The following is an 18,642-nucleotide window of genomic DNA, read 5'->3' on the forward strand; positions in this document are numbered from 1 at the left end:
ATGTTTGATCTGACTTGGATCAAACTTCTAATATCTCATATTATCAAAATCATGAACTGTCTCAATAATGTTCAAAAGCCATGCATATTGATGAGGTGATCATGCATGTGATTGGTTGAGCTTATTAGCATTCTGGAGGTCATAATTCTGAAATTTGATCAGAATTTGAATAATGTGTTTATATCATTAAGATTTTGGGTAGTTTCGAAAGTAAGTTTCATTCATGAACATTAATGAAGTGATGTTGCATCTGATTGGCTGGCCTTGTTTCCACCCTTGAAACCATATTTTGAATTATTAGCAAGAGGCTGTGCATATTAATTATGTCATGATCTTTTATCACTGGATATAGTAAAAATTGGTAAAATCTATATGATAAAATGTTTGGGAGATAGTTTACATAGGATGTGTTCTTACAACACTACATTAGCCCACTTAGTGAAATGGTCTACTGTTATGTAAACCAAGTGAGTGATATCAGGCCCACTTAAGCCTCATGTTGTATATGCTGTAAGCAGCCTTGTTGTTTACTTTGTTCAGTGTAATTATAAGAAAGTTGACAAGAAAAAAATGTTCAGCTTTGAGCAGTTTAAAGTTTTCAGTTTGTGTTTCATCATAATATCTTCTTGTATCAATAGTTTAAATAAACAATGTTCCCGAAGAAGAGATGTTACCAGGCTTGAAAGACCCTGACATGCAACAAGCATCCAACCCTTACTAATGGTCTAGGAAAAGCACTGACTCAGAGAAGAAATTAATTATAAGCCATTGTGCTATGGGCACCAGTTTTGTCAGACCATGAATAATAGCCATTGTGCTCTGGTCACTAGCCTTGTCATACCATGAGTAAAGCATAAACATTATTATTTATCTTCAATTAATCAAGCGATTACCATTGACATGTCTGATAGGTAATCAGCAAATATTCACATAGTGACTATTACATTTTGGAGAACTAATTATCCTTCCTAGCAAACCTGTGTTGTACATTTGATAATCTGCTTGTGTGTTGGAGATTACAAAATTAATTTCTTACCTCTGTCTGCGTGGGTTCGAGTCTAGGATTCGGCCAATGTGGGTATGTGAGAAAGCTTGCCAGTAGCTTCTCGTGGGTCGGTGGTTCTTCCTGGGGTTTTCCCGGGTTCTTCCTCCACCATTAATACTAGCTGCCATGCATAGCCTATCATGTGCTGAAAAATGGCATTAAACCCCACAACAACAACAACGAATTAATTTTTTTAAATATAAAACTTAAGGTCAGATATAAAAAAGTAATAAAATTTTGTATCTAACAATTACTGTTCTACAATTTACAAATTATTATTATTTTTCCAGAGTCTGAGATAGAACCCAAAGTGATCGATTATGAGAGGAAAGAACAGTACATGAGCTCCAAGCAATGGTTGGAGAAATATGGTCTTTCAGCAAAAAAGCTTGAACTTCATGATGTTTTAGGTGAAGTTGCATTTAAGCATCAAGATGGTGTGGTTGATCTCAGTACAAAGCCACCTGAGAACACACAGACAGACGCTGTAAGTAACACTCAAACAATATTACTACATTTATATCTGTTTACCTGTAAGGCACACCTGTTTGCTAATTATTTAGATCCAGATGTGCCGTCACACAGTGCACTGATGGATCAGGCTCTAAACTGCTTCAAATTGAGTAAAACAAATAGCATAGACCCTGATTTAATGTCTTTCCAACCATAGTTAAGGCATTATACATAACTATATAATATTCTAGAAGTTTAATACAACAGCCAATGAGCTTTAAGATTAAGTACCGTATATAGTCAAATTTCAGATTAAGTACCATATATAATCAAAATTCAGATTAAGTACCATATATAGTCAGAATTCAGATTAAGTACCGTATATAGTCAAATTTCAGATTAAGTACCGTATATAGTCAGATTTCAGATTAAGTACCGTATATAGTCAAATTTCAGATTAAGTACCATATATAGTCAAATTTCAGATTTCAGATTAAGTACCGTATATAGTCAAATTTCAGATTAAGTACCGTATATAGTCAAAATTCATATTAATTACCATATATAGTCAAAATTCAGATTAAGTACCGTATATAGTCAAAATTCATATTAATCACCATATATAGTCAGAATTCAGATTAATTTCCATATATAGTCAAAATTCAGATCCAGTTGCAAACTGCACAGACCCAGATGTTCCATCACATAATACACTGGCAAATCTGGGTCTATGCAGTTTGTTAGAATTAATCAATAGAACAAACAAAATAGAGCCTGGTCTGCTTGCACTTTATGTGACAGCAGATCTGGGTCTCTGTTGTTTGTTGCTGGATACAGCTTACAAGTGAGTACATGTATATATTGATATTTTTCCAATTTCTCCAGACAAATTCTTCTTAACTGGAAAATAATCATTAGCAACTTTTAACAATGTCCTTTAGATGACAATTATCAAATATCAGAAATACTGTTGCACTGATAATAGCAGATGAAAATCACATTGTATGACACATTGTATGACACATTGTATGACACATTGTATGACATATTGTATGACACATTGTATGACATATTGTATGACACATTGTATGACACATTGTATGACACATTGTATGACACATTGTATGACATATTGTTACTATGCTATTTCTGTCTTATCATTGTTCTTTTATTTGTTCATCTTGAACTGGTTTCTGTAAAAAAAAAGAAATGAAAATCCAGCATATGCAAACCAGATCAAAAGTAAATGCAAACTTATATAATTATTATTGTGTAAATGGGATAGTTCAGTTGGATAAGTATTGGTCTTGTACCTGGTGGGTCACAGGTTTGAGTTTTCTGTCTGACAGTCTGTTTTAGGGGTAGTTTTGGGTATCGGTAAGCACTGTACTTAGACTTCACTTTGTTTGTTAAGTCAGATATGAGATATTAGTATATGACTTCTATAAGTATATGATGTCTATAAGTATGTGTCTTCTACTAGTATATGACTTCTACTAGTATATGACTTCTACTAGTATATGACTTCTACTAGTATATGACTTCTACTAGTATATGACTTCTCTCAGTAAGTGACTCCTATAAGTTTATGACTTCTGTTGTTGTTGTTTTTGTTGTTGTTGTAGGGTTTAACGGCATTTTTCAGCACACGATAGGCTATACATGGCGGTCAGTATTAATGGTGGAGGAAGAACCTGGGAAATCCCCAGAAAGAACCACCGACCCTCGAGAAGCTACTGGCAAGCTTTCTCACATACCCACATTGGCTGAATACGAGACTCAAACCTACGCAGACAGAGGTGAGATGTCAGTGATCCGTAACAGACAGCGCTTTAGACCACTTGGCCACTCGGGGCCCCTATGACTTCTATCAGTATATGACTCCTGTAAGTTTATGACTTCTATTTGCATATGACTTTTATGAGTCCTATATGACTTTTATTAGTATATGACTTCTGTTAGTATATGACTTCTATTAGTATATGACTTCTATTAGTATATCACTTCTGTTAGTATATGACTTGTATAAGTACATGACTTCTATCAGTATATGACTCCTATAAGTTTATGACTTCTGTTTGTATATGACTTTTATATGACTCCTATATGACCTTTATTAGTATATGACTTCTGTTAGTATATGACTTCTATCAGTATATGACTTCTGTTAGTATATGACTTGTATATGACTTTTATTAGCATGTGACTCCTATATGACTAATGTTAGTATATGTCTTATATGTTTGTCATTGCTTCTATTTTTTAAATTTCTGTTTTGACTCATTCTTTAAATTCATATTAACATCTTACATGTAAATTAACTTAAAGGCTGAAATTTTGTTGAACTTTTGCTATGTAGTTTTGTTATGTATTCATCCAACATGATCAGGTGTTTTCTTAATACTATTAAAGAAAAACAAATCTAGGTAATACATTTAAATTTGTATAATAAAACAATTAATGAACATTGATTTGGGTTGGTACACAGATTTATTAATCCCAGAAAAATATCACTTTCTGGGATTGATTCATTTCATCAAGTGGTCTTGGTGAATATCACTTTCTGAAAGTGATTCATTTCATCAAGTGGTCTTGGTAAATATCACTTTCTAAGGTTGATTCACCTCAGCCAGTGACCCTGCTGAATTATCACTTTCTGGGATTGATTCATTTCATCAAGTGGTCTTGGTGACTATCACTTTCAAAGGTTGATTTACCTCAGCCAGTGACCCTGCTGAATTATCACTTTCTGGGATTGATTCATTTCATCAAGTGGTCTTGGTGAATATCACTTTCTGACAGTGATTCATTTCATCAAGTGGTCTTGGTGAATATCACTTTCCGGGATTGATACATTTCATCAAGTGGTCTTGGTGAATATCACTTTCTGACAGTGATTCATTTCATCAAGTGGTCTTGGTGAATATCACTTTCTGACAGTGATTCATTTCATCAAGTGGTCTTGGTGAATATCACTTTCATGGATTGATACATTTCATCAAGTGGTCTTGGTGAATATCACTTTCTGACAGTGATTCATTTCATCAAGTGGTCTTGGTTAATATCACTTTCTAAGTTTGATTCACCTTAGCCAGTGGCATTGGTAAGCATCACCTTCTTCTGGTTTTTAAACCGTTTTAGCAGAAATCAATAATTGTACAGTGTTACTTGTTGAGAAAAATAAATAGCAAAGTTAGCTTAAATTTCTCACAGATTCAGACTACCAAGTTGGTGAATGCCAGATATTGTGATAGCTTCCCTGTTGTCCGGTGGAAGAATGGTCAAGTAGTACATGTCCAAGTTACACCAGAAATCCACAGGACATATGAACAGAAAATGCTGGTTGCACTAAGATTATTCCAGAACAGGTATCAATCTGTCCATCTCTGTTTCTTTTATTTGTTTCAGTATGGTAGGACTGGCCCAGCATTGTCTAAGTCTTGTTGAGTACTGGACAAGTATTCTCAGACTTGTTGAGTACTGGACAAGTATTCTCAGACTTGTTGAGTACTGGACAAGTATTCTCAGACTTGTTGAGTACTGGACAAGTATTCTCAGACTTGTCAAATACTGGACAAGTATCCTCTAAAGTTATTGAGCACTGGTAAGTTATTCTCTAAGCCATATTAGGAACATTTTCCCATCAAACCATCTTGAGACATTCTAAAATAGCATAGTTTGCAGTTTTAGGAGACCTGAGAAGTTAATATCAGAGTGTAAAACTACTGGTACAAAGTCATTGTATGGGACAAATTGTTATTGATTTCAAGTCTTTTCAAAGCATTAACTATCTGTAAAGATAATTTTTTAAAAACTATCTTGACACTGCAACACAGTTTTCCAAAGTTTTAGTTAGTCCAAGTTGGTCCTGAATGAAAATGGTACTCACATTGACTTTGACAGTAATCTCTTTAATGATGAACTAGAAAATGCTACCAGTGTCTTGTAAGCATATGCATGTATAGGCACATCAGCACAGTTCTGGCTATATCTTATCATAAACATTCTACAAAATATAGAAAATATATTGCAAGGTCAAATAGAGTTTGGAAAGAGACAACGTCTTTACAGGTTGGCTACCTTTGTCTTATTCATGCCATTGTTGAATAGTGGTAGTAGGATCAAAGTCGCTGATTTCAGTTGAAGATAACGGAGGTCTGACATTTAGTTCTATATAATTATAAGACTTGCACTTGTTTATACAAACATTTTGAAGTCTTATTTATACGACTAGTCTGACATTGTACTGCTATTTGATCTATTCCTGTATTCATTTTTAATTCTTTATTTAATTTAAACCATGTTCACCCTCTAAAGTGGTCTTCACTTATTTCATCTGATGTATTTTGACCAGCCTGTTACTCAAGAACAAACATTCAGTTTAATTTGCCTTTCTCCACTCATGTTTTATTTATTATTGATATGGTGGATTTACATTTGCTCAAAATTGCCACATCCTAAAGCATCTCTGAACAGCACTTGCTTTATATCAGGATTACACAAATGCTTTAGATGATTGCAAATAAATCCATAGCATCTAAGCCAATCATGATTAATCAGAGTAACAAAATGTAAAATTTGATATGGTTGGATGTTTTTAACCAATCGAATATCTTAGCATCTTTTATCTTATGTAACAGTTTCTTGGGTGCTTTAAATATGTTGGAGGAACAAGTGAAGTACCACTTTTGTTTCTTCTAAAATGATACAACATGACAGTAAAAAAGCCAAAAATATAGTAGTCCACCAGACACAATTTCTTAATTATATCAACATGACATGATTTTATTGGCTTCCAACAAATGGGCAGGCAGCATTTTCAAATGCTTAAAGAGTCACTATATTTAAGATATGCCCCATTTGCAGTGAATAATGTAAGAAAATATTTTTCTTATTTTTTTATAACAAGGACATGGCTTTTATCTTCACTAAACAATGCAACTATTTGGGTAAATCTAGATGGTAAAATACCAGTTTACCAGAATGTTCAAGGACAGGCTCAACATACCAGCTTCTTTTTAACTTCTCAATGTATTTCTCCTGTGATGAACCTTAGGAAAAAGTAGGGTGTGGGTTTAAAAGTGAGAGTAGTATTATCATGAGGCATTTCATTATCAGAGAATCATGGGTAATTTTTACTGTGACTGGCATTGCAGAATCGACTGGTTAAATCATTGTAGCAGAATCATGGGTAATTGTTATTATGTGTGACTGATTTACAGAATTGACTGGTTGAATCATTGTAGCAGAGAATCATGGGTAATTGTTACTATGTGTGACTGGTTTACAGAATTGACTGGTTGAATCAGGGTAGCAGAGCACTATTTGGTACAGTGATAGAAGAACAGATCTACATACTGATTGATACCTCAGAGTCCATGGTTCCCAGCATCCAGTATGTCAAGGACAAGCTCTTCCTTCTGATGCAGGTCAGATTTGCATATTTATATTTACTATTTAATACTGTATGGCCATATTTATTTTAAAAATGTTCTATCTCAGCCATTAATTTATTCAGACATTCTGTGAATTAACTATTTTTTGTGGGAACCAACTTTTGTTGATTTATTTGCAATTGCTGTAAACAACAACTTTCAGGAAACCCAAAACAATAATCCTTCTGTGCAAACAATCAGACCCTTCCACCAAAACACAAATTTCATTGTGCTCAAATATGTAAACTTTCCTTGCAAAATAAAATTTGTCAAAAATTGATCATGACAAAAGTAATGAATTTACAGTATTATGTCCCCAGATGTGTTGAACTCAATTTATCTGATACATTTTATATCCCCATTAGAAGTTTGGATAACTAAGATTCTACTGTTTGAAATTTTAAAACAAGCAAGATAAACTTATATTTGTTATATTAAATAATCTTGAAAGTCCAGATAGAGAAGTAAAAAGTCTTGGATTTGGATGACACTCAAGAAAGCAGAGTTGGTGTTTTGCATGCTTCAGTGACTGAACCCAGAATTCAGTGGTACAAAGCAAGCTTGTAACCCCAGTGCTGTTCAGATTTTCTGAAAATAAAATTGGAATCAGGTCCAGTTTGAGTACTTGTAAAATCCCTTGGCAGAGTAGGGTTATTTAATCATTAATGCTGGAAGAAGTTTGAAGGCTAGAAAAGGAAGAGATGTAAAGCTTGCTGTTTTAAGCAAATGGGGATATCAGCTTCTTGTTCTTAGTCTTTCATTTATGGAAGCTGATCTTGTTACATGGTATTTCCAGTACTCTTCGGAATTCTATATAATTTCTATGTATGATCTGTTTTTTACAGGAACAGTTGCGACACAAGATGAAGTTTAACCTGGTAGCTTTCAACAGCAAGGTTCTGGTCTGGCAGAATCGACTGGTGGAGGTAAATGAAAACAGCCTAGAGGGTGCTTGGCGCTGGATCCAGAACTTGTCTTGCTGGGGATCCACCAATACATATGGGGCTGTTCAGCAAGCCCTTGGAGACCCTGGAACACAGGCTGTTTACCTCCTGACTGATGGTAGACCTGATCAGGTAGGAGAGTTATCTTGTACGCTGCATTGTTTCCTAATCCTGAAGAAGATAGCCGTACATAGTATATCTTGAGTTGAACATATTTCATGCACCATTGCTGGGTCATATTGACCTGTTTTAAAAAACTGTATTACTTTGACTACCAGATGTATCCTTTATGTGAATTGATTGATTAATATGCTATATTATATATATGTAGTTTTGTTAATGTGACCTAATTTATACACTTTGCTAAACTTTTAGGAAAAATCATTCCCAGGCCATTTTTGTTTTACCTTTGTACTTTTGTTTTAACTTTATGCATATTTGATCAGTCATTATTCCAAATATATGTAATGAAGATTCATCCTGTAACATAATTAGAGTTCTGAAAAACTTTCATTCCAGCACAATTGAATACTTTACCACAGATTCAAGAGACCCAATTTTCCAGTTACTAGTAAAATTAAGATTTCAAAAAGGGGTCATCCCAGGGGATTAAAGATGCATTGTTGTTTTTGTTTTGATGCAGCTTCTCTTATTTACAATTTACAGCCTCCTAGGTCCATCATAGCCCAAGTCCAGATGAAGAGAAATGTTCCTGTGCACACCATCTCCTTCAACTGCAATGACCAAGAGGCTAACCAATTTCTCAGTAACCTTTCCAAGGCTACAGCGGGGAGGTATCATTACTTCTCACAAAAAGGACGGAATTATGACAATGTGCCAGAGTCGTGGAAGGTAAAAAGAACATTATCCTCTAGAGTTTAATTAACCTCTTTCAGACAACAGAATCCAAAACTTTTTTCACTTTTTATCACCGTCTTGTGGAAAACAAAGGAAATTAAATTGGATTTTTCTCTTTGCCCATCCTTCCATCTATTCAGCCTTTCATCTTTATGTTCTCTGTCCATTTCACTTTCATTTCTATGTAATAATATCCATAATTATAAGTACTCTCAGTTTAATTTTACATGCAGGTTGATATTACCTGAATTATTACCCCAAATCATCAGACCTGACCATTTTCATTTATGCACAGTATTTTTTTAAATTTATTGATTTAGCATGCAGCTAGTTATTGATAAGACCTTGGTTAAGTTTTTGATCCTGAAAATTTATTGTCACCATTTAGCAGAGTTATAGCCCCTGATTTTCAAATGCGCCTATTTTCTATTCTGCAAAGTACACCATTCCTTGATAACTCACACACTGTGGGGTACAGAAGCATAGACAACAGCATAAGCATGGGTTAACAATACTCTTGTGAAAAATTATGAAAGGGACATCAATAGTGAGAAGAGGGCTATATGGGCTAAATTGTTTAATACATGTTTTATAATTGTGCTTGAAATGATTTTCAGTAAATAGCTTTTCCTAATGAAGTTGTTCACTTTACTGTATAAATTACCATTATTTTGAAGACAACCAATCTCAAAAAAATTATAAAAACATTACTCCAATAGGATTCAACACTAAAAACATATGTAAATGCCATGTACTATGTCACTACTTTTTGCATATGAACGGCAGTGCATTATAATGTTGTTCTTGAAGCAAAACAAAATAAGATTCCTTTTACAAAAATTATGGATATTTATTTAGAAAAACAGCAACACTGAAACCCACATTTGTATTTAAACTCAATTTTTGGGGGTTCTATTAGTGAAATATTGATGCTGTGATTTAATTGTAAGTAATAGTGAACACAAGTTTTGTTCATCCTTGAGCAAACTTTTGACTGCCAGTTCAGGAATCATAATTTAACTACAAATTTTGGAACTCACTTCTCTGCAATGAACCCTTAAGTAAGCCTTATATACATCAAATTCACTTTTTGTGGTTCCATTGCTATCCTTAATCAAATGTTTTAGATGAATCAATGTTAGATATTTTAATTATGTTAGTTACATAATAACATTTGCTGAATTTAAATAAATTGATTCAACATATGACTGAGACTAGCTTGTATGTCTGTAGGATTTGTATACCTTTTAACTTTTTGAATTCTACCCTCTTTACTTGATTTGATACAAAAGATGTAAATTTTGAGATAATCTGAATCAGGTCTACTTTTCAATGATTGTAACAGTGCAACAAACACTTCAGCAAGTCAGAGATTAAAAGACAGTTATTACTTAATTAGGTTCTTTCAGAAATATTAATGGGCATTACTGTGTCAATCAACTGGCATTTCTACTTGTTTGAATACAAGAGGTCATTTATGATGATTTCATTTAAATTAAATTAAAAGATGAATCTGAAACATGAATTTCATTTGACAAGACATATTTCATTTGTATTTATTTCTTAAAGTGTTACCACCACTAGGCATTTACTTACATTTTCGCTGATAAATATTTTGTCATTTATTATTGTTTACAATGTAGTGAAAATTCTTTTTTTTATAAAAGAATTTTAGAAAATATATGACTTATTAAAGGTTGCAAATTTCATGATGTTAATTGAAACTTATGTGCAATAGCTGGCATTTTTGAAAATACAGCGAGTGATTTATCAGGCTTTAATTTACCAATTTTAATCAATATTTAATTCATGTTCTCTATTTTGAAGGTATATTTTTACACTAAAAAAGGGGTCCAAAATACCCCTGCATTATTAAATAAGTTTGTGGGTTATCTGGGTGTGTAAAATGTGTGAGCAGTGTAATTTTCTTTGTTAATTTAAATGTGTGAGCAGTGTAATTTCCTTTGTTAATTTAAATGTGTGAGCAGTGTAATTTCCTTTGTTAATTTAAATGTGTGAGCAGTGTAATTTCCTTTGTTAATTTAAATATGTGAGCAGTGTAATTTCCTTTGTTAATTTAAATGTATGAGCAGTGTAATTTCCTTTGTTAATTTTGGATTTAAACCACTTGATATTGATTGTTAGTGTTCTATTTCATCATTTAGCAGAAATATTTCTTATAAATTCTTCATGTTCCAGTACGCAAGTTTCTACAAGGCTAAACGTTAGTGATTGGTGATCATATCTCAACAATAGTGAAAATTATCCAGACGTAAATTTCTGAGGTGTCATGTGATATTTTCAGAGTGAGGACATCAAGCTTCTGAAGGATGAGATAAAGCAGGGCATTGACAATCTAGACAGAGTGGCAGAACTTAGAGATGAGTGTGCCAAACTCTCTTGGAAGAAGGAGATTGAAATCCTCAAAAAGTGCAGCAAGTAAGTAACAAGTAAATAACAAAAGCACAAAGTTCAGTCATTCATTTTATTATTACTTTGAACAAATTCACATTCATTTTATTATTACTTTGAACAAATTCACATTCATTTTATTATTACTTTGAACAAATTCACATTCATTTTATTATTACTTTGAACAAATTCACATTCATTTTATTATTACTTTGAACAAATTCACATTCATTTTATTATTACTTTGAACAAATTCACATTCATTCTGCATTGATGTTTTCAGTATTTTCCTTATTGAACTTTCGCACATACCCTGTATACTTGTCTATAAGTAAGATCCAACCACAAGCAACATCGACCTGATTTGCCATTGAATAATGTACTGGCTGATCAAAGTCAGTGTTATTTGCTCCACCTTTTAATCCTAACAAATAGCATAGTCCCAGATCTACCAGTGCATTATGCAACAACAGGTCTGGGTCTATGAAGTTATGTGAGTGTATATACAGTACCATTGAAATATATTATTGGAAAACCATTTCTGTCCCCATTATGGTCAATCTAGTTAAATTGAAATGCAGGTAAAAGTTTGCCATGAATTTACATAATTAACAAAATTAATTAAAAGCAATGATACTAAAATAATATGATTTACAATATCTGCAACTTGGAAAGTTGTCCGTGTTTGAATTTAATTGCCTTTATTGTAATCAGTAAAAGTACAGTGAAACCCTTTTTATCTCTCAGTGAATTCCTTTGTTCTCACCCCTTTTTTATGGATTAGCAGGGAAACTGGATTAACATTTCACAGCAGAGGGAAAATGGATTAACATTTCACTGCAGTAGAGAGTGACAAAATAGAAGTCTGTGCAGAATTTATCATGTGGATAATACCAAAATATTTTGATAAGTGGAGTGTGGATGAACGAGGCTTTCTTGTGCTTTAAATTAATTTCATCTTTTAGGAATCATCCCTTGCCAAAGACAGACAGACCATCAGCAGTCCCCCCTATGGACCCCACTGATCTTTACAGGTCCAGTTCTTCACCTCTACCCTTACGACCCAGTAGCGCTCCTCCAACTCAACACAGAATGACTCCTGTAGCCACATCACTGGAATTGAGGTCTTCTTTCAAGTCCTTCAAACCTCAGCGACCAAATTCAGCTCGACCTGCCACCACCAGAAGACCTCTTAAGAAACCTCTTTCAGCAGGTCATTTACATTCTATGAGTAAAAGTGATTCTTAGATTTATGTAATTAATTGTGTCTGGAATCCTAAAAATGGAGAACCATGCTTCCATTATAGAAAATAGGTTGTTCATTACTACAGCAACTGGTGCAGTTGTAGATTTTACTGTCATATAAAAATGTTGATTTAGACCCCCAAAAAATTAATTTTACCTTTAAATACTTAAATTAAGTAAATTTTGCACACAAAAAATAGTTTTTTTAAAACCATATAAAAAATTAATTATATCAAAATCTTGAAGGAAGTTCAAATTCAGTCCACTTCTTGGCCCTCCTGCCCCATTTCCTCTTTGTTTTTGCTGTAATTTAGTCTTATTGGGTGAGGCCAATCAGATAACAGGGATTTACATCACATGCAGAAAGGGCTGTCTAGTACACATACACAAATATTTGTAGTCTCTTATCAGATCTTTGCCATTTCAAAGTTTTATAAATCAAAAGTTTACTTCTTTTGCAGTTTATTCCCAATTTTCAATTACTCTCTGTTTTACAAGTTCTGTTGATTGCTTCTAAGTGAATGATGATGCATTTCAGTAGTTAAAATATAGACCATTCCTTTGTGCACCATTTGCATGGTTATACTTTTCGTTGTAATGACTCTACCATTAATATTAAATTGAGTCTTGATCAGGCAGGTCTTAGGGCCATAGTTCTAACACTAATGTTGAAATTCCCATATCTTATCAGTCTTGACAGCTGCACCAATGATCTTTTTGAAGCCTCAGTTTTTCCCTCCTTCCTTGTTTGTTCTGTCCTCACACTGACCTATTCATGTTTAGCTCGAGGTGTAAAGCAAATAATTTTCCTGACAAATTTATGACACCTAAATGCTGTTCAATTCAACAACAGAGCACATGTTCTCAACCTGCATCTTCTGCTGGCATGTTCATGAGTTTGTAACAAATTCCTGGCATCTCCAGGATTTGGCTTTGGAGTTTCTAGACAGATTTGTTCATTTAGATTACATCATTACAGTTAATTGAAAGGTGAACATGCAATTACAGGTGTACAATTACAGGTGTATAATTACAGGTGTATATGAGGGACTGTAATGAAGAGCTCTTTAAAGCACATTTGTCTTACCATTCTCTCAAGTCTTTTCTGACACGTACATGTTTATATCAGTCTTTTGATAATTAAAAAGGAGTATACACTAAAACCAACAAATTCATTTTTATGTGTAATATACTTTTATACATTTATCAAGTCATGACTTATTGCAAGGTTTAGTATAAATAGCCTGTCATGATGGCATCAAAATACAAACTTTTATTGCAAAATTAAAAATACAGAAATTATTCTCTCGTTGCTGTTGGTGGAATAAAGTGTTCATGAAAGTTTGTTGGATGTACCTTATTTGTACTAGGAACATGAGAGTGTTGGGTGACAACCTTCTCCATGTAAGAAAATCTGAAATTGATCTTTGAATAGAGTAATGCATATAGTTACACACAGGCTTTGCATTAAAACCTAAAGAAAACTGAAGAGATACTGTTGTTCATTTAGATATCAATTTGTCAATGCATGCTTTGTATTGTACCTAATTATTTTTGGATCCAACAGATATTTTTAGATGCAGTGAATCAGAGCCTTATAAATCCCAATTCATTATGATTTACTTGCATACAGTAAAGCTAAACATATTTAGAAACGGTAAAAAGAGGCAATATGTAATAAACACAAAACTACATTCTTGTTTTGTTCTGAGTTGGTGGAAAGAACTTTTGTATGATATGGATTATATATACTTCTTGGCCTGATGATCTCGACATATTCCTATTCCATGTGATGCTCATTCTTTGCACCAACTAAGAGCAAAACATATTATACATTTTTGTGTACTTACAGTTGAGCTTAGTTTTTTCATTATCTGTTGAAGGATAAAACAGTATAAATTTGACTCTTTCACAAATTGTACTGGTGCTATCTTGGAAACAAATGCAAAATTTAAACAAGTTTACTCAGATGGTATAGTCACACAAAGCAAAAATTCTCTCAGTGCTATGATATTTTAGGGTTGCCAAAACAATCAATGGCAAATTACAATTCTGACATTTCATTGTATTTTATATGTTTAAAGATATGTGGATTTTGTAGTTAATACCATATTTAGGACAAATTACTACTATTTATTTTATGTCCTGCTGTGAACTACTGGATTTTTTTTATCAGAAAATATTTTAATCATTCATTGGTGTGAATTATCAAAAATACTATTTTCACTACAGTCAAAAGACATCAGTAACATTATCACAAAGAAATTTGATCTGCCATTTTGACATTATCTTGGTCAAGTGTTAAGTTATGGTCACCTATGATGCAGGAAAACCAGATTAAAAATCCCACAAGCTGCTGATTTCTTTACCTCAGTTTTGTTTTAAAAATATGTATTTTACCTTTCATTTGGAGAATTATGTTACTACTTATGTCTTCTATGTGAATATACACAAAACATAGCAGAATTGCAGACAGTATCACGCAGGATACTGTAAGAAATCTGCTACTTCAGTCTGTTATGCATATTGCCAGTCATACATTTCGTCATAAAATAGAAAGAAAATTTGTTTGTTCTGAGTGAATAATGAATATATTTCATCTGAGTTTTTCATCCTTATGATGAAATATGTTTTTCACTTGATACAAGCAAGAATTTTCAATGTATTAATAATATTGCTTTGATTTCAGGTCACACTCGAACTAGTTTGTTACGCACCCTTAACAGCTCTGGATCCTTCCAGCCAGAAGAATGGCTCCTGCCTGAGACTCGCCAGCTATTTGAACATCAGGCTTACAAACAGAAGACACTTGCAGAAGGTAAGACTGAGAAAATTAAAAGATTTTACCATGATCGTATTGATCTACTTGAACATGGTACCCAGTGAAGGAAGTTTCATAATAATAGCAGAGACATATTTAGGGCTTTTCCATCTAAGCATTGTACCCAGAGAAGGCAGTTTTATAAAAACATATGCCAAGGTACACTGATTACTCAAAGGGTTTATATAAAAATGATACAAAGTTCTGAATTGCATCTATCAGAGACTACTCCACAATCAAAGTGCCTTCTCGGGTTTCCAGTTATGTTTTACTGGTACAGCCCTTAGACACTGTGTTTTGAAAGTGTTGAAGCCAACTTGAACAAATGTGAGATCAGGCTTTTCATTCAAAAGATTTCAGACAAGCAATTGACCAAACACTGTGAGGCCAGGCCTTTCTTTCAAAAGCCTCAGACAGGCAATTCACCAAACAGTGTGAGGCCAGGCCTTTCTTTCAAAAGCTTCAAACAGGCAATTGACCAAACAATGTGAGGTCTTGTCTTTCTTTCAAAAGACTTAGACAGGCAATTCACCAAACAGTGTGAGGCCAGGCCTTTATTTCAAAAGCCGCAAACAGGCAATCAACCAAACACTGTGAAGCCAGACCTTTCTTTCAAAAGACTCAGACAGTCAGTTGACCAAACAATGTGAGGTCAGGCCTTTCTTTCTAAAGACTCAGACAGGCAATTGATGAAGCAATGTGAGGTCAGGCCATTCTTTCAAAAAACTCAGAGAGGTAATTGAGCAAAAAATGTGATTTCAGGCCTTTCTTTCAAAAGTCTCAGGTAATTAACCAAACAATGTAAGGCCTAGCCTTTTTTTCAAAAGTCTCAGTCAGGCAATTGACCATATAGTGAGGACATGCCTTTCTTTCAAAAGCCTCAGACAGGCAATTGACCAAACAATGTAAGGCCTGGCCTTTCTTTCAAAAGCCTCAGACAGGCAATTGACCAAACAATGACAGGCTTTTCTTTCAAAAGTCTTATGCAGGTAATTGACCAAACAATGTCAGGCCTTTCTTTCAAAAGTCTCATGCAGGTAATTGACCAAACAATGTGAGGCCAAGACTTTCTTTCAAAAGGCTCAGACAAGTAATTGACCAAAGAATGTGAGGCCAGGCCTTTATTTCAAAAGACTCGGACAGGCCATCAACCAAACAGTGTGAGGCCAGTCCTTTCTTTCAAACATCTCAGACAAGTAATTGACCAAACAATGTGAGGCCAGGCCTTTTTTCATTAGACTCTGACAAGTAATTGACCAAATAATGTGAGGTCAGACCTTTCTTTCAAAAGATTCAGACAAGTAATTGACCAAACAATGTGAGGCCAGGCCTAAGTAATTGACCAAACAATGTGAAACCAGGCCTTTCTTTTAAAAGACTCAGAAAAGTAATTGACCAAGTAAGTGCTTATTAAAAGGAAAGCCACATCCATAGAGAAATTGAAACAACTCTGGTAATCCTAAAAAGATTGTGATTAAAAGAGCCAGTTGGAAAAGAATGTAATATATAGTTTTCACAGTGTAATGTATGCATTTATCATATCATTATAACTTAAACATTTGTCAATGAAATCAGCAAAATTCTTTCTTTTTCTCTCTTATACTCGATATTTACGTTAATTTGTAATTTATGTCATGTATTTATCTGATGATAAGGTCATGTTTGATGATAATCCCACCCCCATATCTACTCATTTTTTCCAGACATTTCCTAAGGTTATCTTTGTTTAATAAAAAGCCCTTCCTCTACATTTTGGCAAATTTATTTGTCATGCCCATGTTTTTATCATAAGAGCAATACTGGATGAAATGTATCAATTTTTTATTTGCCAATCATATTATATATTGATCTTCATCATTATCAGCCTGTTCCTTATTTGTTTCAACACAATAGCACTCCACCATACACCATTACCAAACTTTGTAAATGGTTTGTATTTAAGGTATGGAAAAAGTCTATCAATTTGGGGTCAAGAAAGACCAAAGTCTAGGTCACTGACTGAAGAAAGAAAAATGTTTCCACTTAATAACATTGGTTTTACAAGAATCTAACTTTGTGGATGGCTTGCATACAGGGTAAAGAATAAGTCTGTTGATTTGGGGATAAAAAGGGCAATGGTCAAAGTGACCTATAAATGAAGAATTGTTTCTGCACAATAACTTTAGTTGACATGGGGTCAAAAGGTCAGAGATCATGGTCACTGGGGAAAAAGTTATTTCTTCACCAAAATCTCAGTTATCAGAAATACATCTTCACCAAAGTTTGTGAATGGCTTTCAGTTTGGGAAGGAATGAAGTCAGTTGATAAGTGGGGTTCACAAATTCAAAAGTTGAGGTCACTGTGACTGTAAAAGAAAATTTGTGCTTGCATATGAACTTTAATTCTAGCCCATGTACCTTAATCAAAGTTTGCAGAAGGCTTACATTTAAGGTATGAAAGAGGCTTTCTGATTTTGGGTTGGAAGGGTCAAAGGTAAGGATCATTGTAATTAAAAGAAAAATGTGTTTTGCAGAATAACTTTAGTTACTGGGTAAGTTCTTTGCCTAACTTTGAAGATGTCTTGCACTTTGGGTATAAAAGAAAACTGTAGATTTTGGAATCTAAGAGTTAGTGATCACAGTTATGGTAAGGCTAACAAAACAATAATGGTTACTGCAGATTAAGTTTAATTAAGTGCATACACAGGGCCCTGAGTGGCCGAGTGGTCTAAAGCACTCACTGTTATGAATGACTGCTATCTCACCTCTGTCTGCGTGGGTTAAAGTCTCAGATTTGGCCAATGTGGGTATGTGAGAAAGCTTGCCAGTAGCTTCTCGAGGGTCAGTGGTTCTTTCCGGGGATTTCCCGGGTTCTTCCTCCACTATTAATACTGGCCGCCATGTATAGCCTATCGTGTGCTGAAAAATGGCATTAAACCCTACAACAACAACAACAACAACAACAACAAAAAAGAGCAACTGGAATAATATCAATCCAGAAAGAAAGCAAGGAAAATTTAGCTGGTAAGTTAAAAATATTACCTATTAAAGACCAAATCAGTTTGAGAAAAAGCCAAACTAATGTACAGGATATCCAATTATATCGTGTGCTGAAAAATGGCGTTAAACCCTATAACAACAACAACAAGACCATACACCTTGACCAAGATAAATGAGACCCATTGGTCTATAAATAGTCAACCAGTCAACCGCTCCATACTAGTGTGTGCTTTGAAGACTATGAACCACAGGGCATGGTACTCTTTTTGTTTTTTTTGTAGAAAATATTAAATCTTATTGAATTTTATATGTTTTTAAGTAAGAGAACTGTAATTCAGTGGTAATTTTGGGTTCATATTATTTCTAAAATATGCAAAATGTTGATAACAGTATGTTCATTATCACTCCTTGATTAATAATTTTGGGATGTATTGCTATGTCAGGATGTTTA

At 33.9% G+C, this 18,642-nt stretch overlaps 1 protein-coding gene across 1 annotated transcript in view; it reads left to right on the plus strand.

Annotated features, from left to right (window-relative positions):
* LOC149797884 (von Willebrand factor A domain-containing protein 3B-like) overlaps nucleotides 1–18,642 on the plus strand; it is a 79,236-nt gene that overhangs the window by 29,384 nt on the left and 31,210 nt on the right. The window contains exons 10-17 of the mRNA XM_089962917.1: nucleotides 1,336–1,532; nucleotides 4,712–4,866; nucleotides 6,789–6,927; nucleotides 7,779–8,009; nucleotides 8,544–8,729; nucleotides 11,041–11,174; nucleotides 12,113–12,360; nucleotides 15,082–15,210. Of these exons, the coding sequence (XP_089819043.1) occupies nucleotides 1,336–1,532; nucleotides 4,712–4,866; nucleotides 6,789–6,927; nucleotides 7,779–8,009; nucleotides 8,544–8,729; nucleotides 11,041–11,174; nucleotides 12,113–12,360; nucleotides 15,082–15,210 (1,419 nt within the window). The remainder of the gene's footprint in view (nucleotides 1–1,335; nucleotides 1,533–4,711; nucleotides 4,867–6,788; nucleotides 6,928–7,778; nucleotides 8,010–8,543; nucleotides 8,730–11,040; nucleotides 11,175–12,112; nucleotides 12,361–15,081; nucleotides 15,211–18,642) is intronic.

Source organism: Sinohyriopsis cumingii, chromosome 6 (genome assembly GCF_028554795.1).
Source record: "Sinohyriopsis cumingii isolate HCF-2022 chromosome 6, ASM2855479v2, whole genome shotgun sequence".
Taxonomy (NCBI): Eukaryota; Metazoa; Mollusca; class Bivalvia; order Unionida; family Unionidae; genus Sinohyriopsis; species Sinohyriopsis cumingii.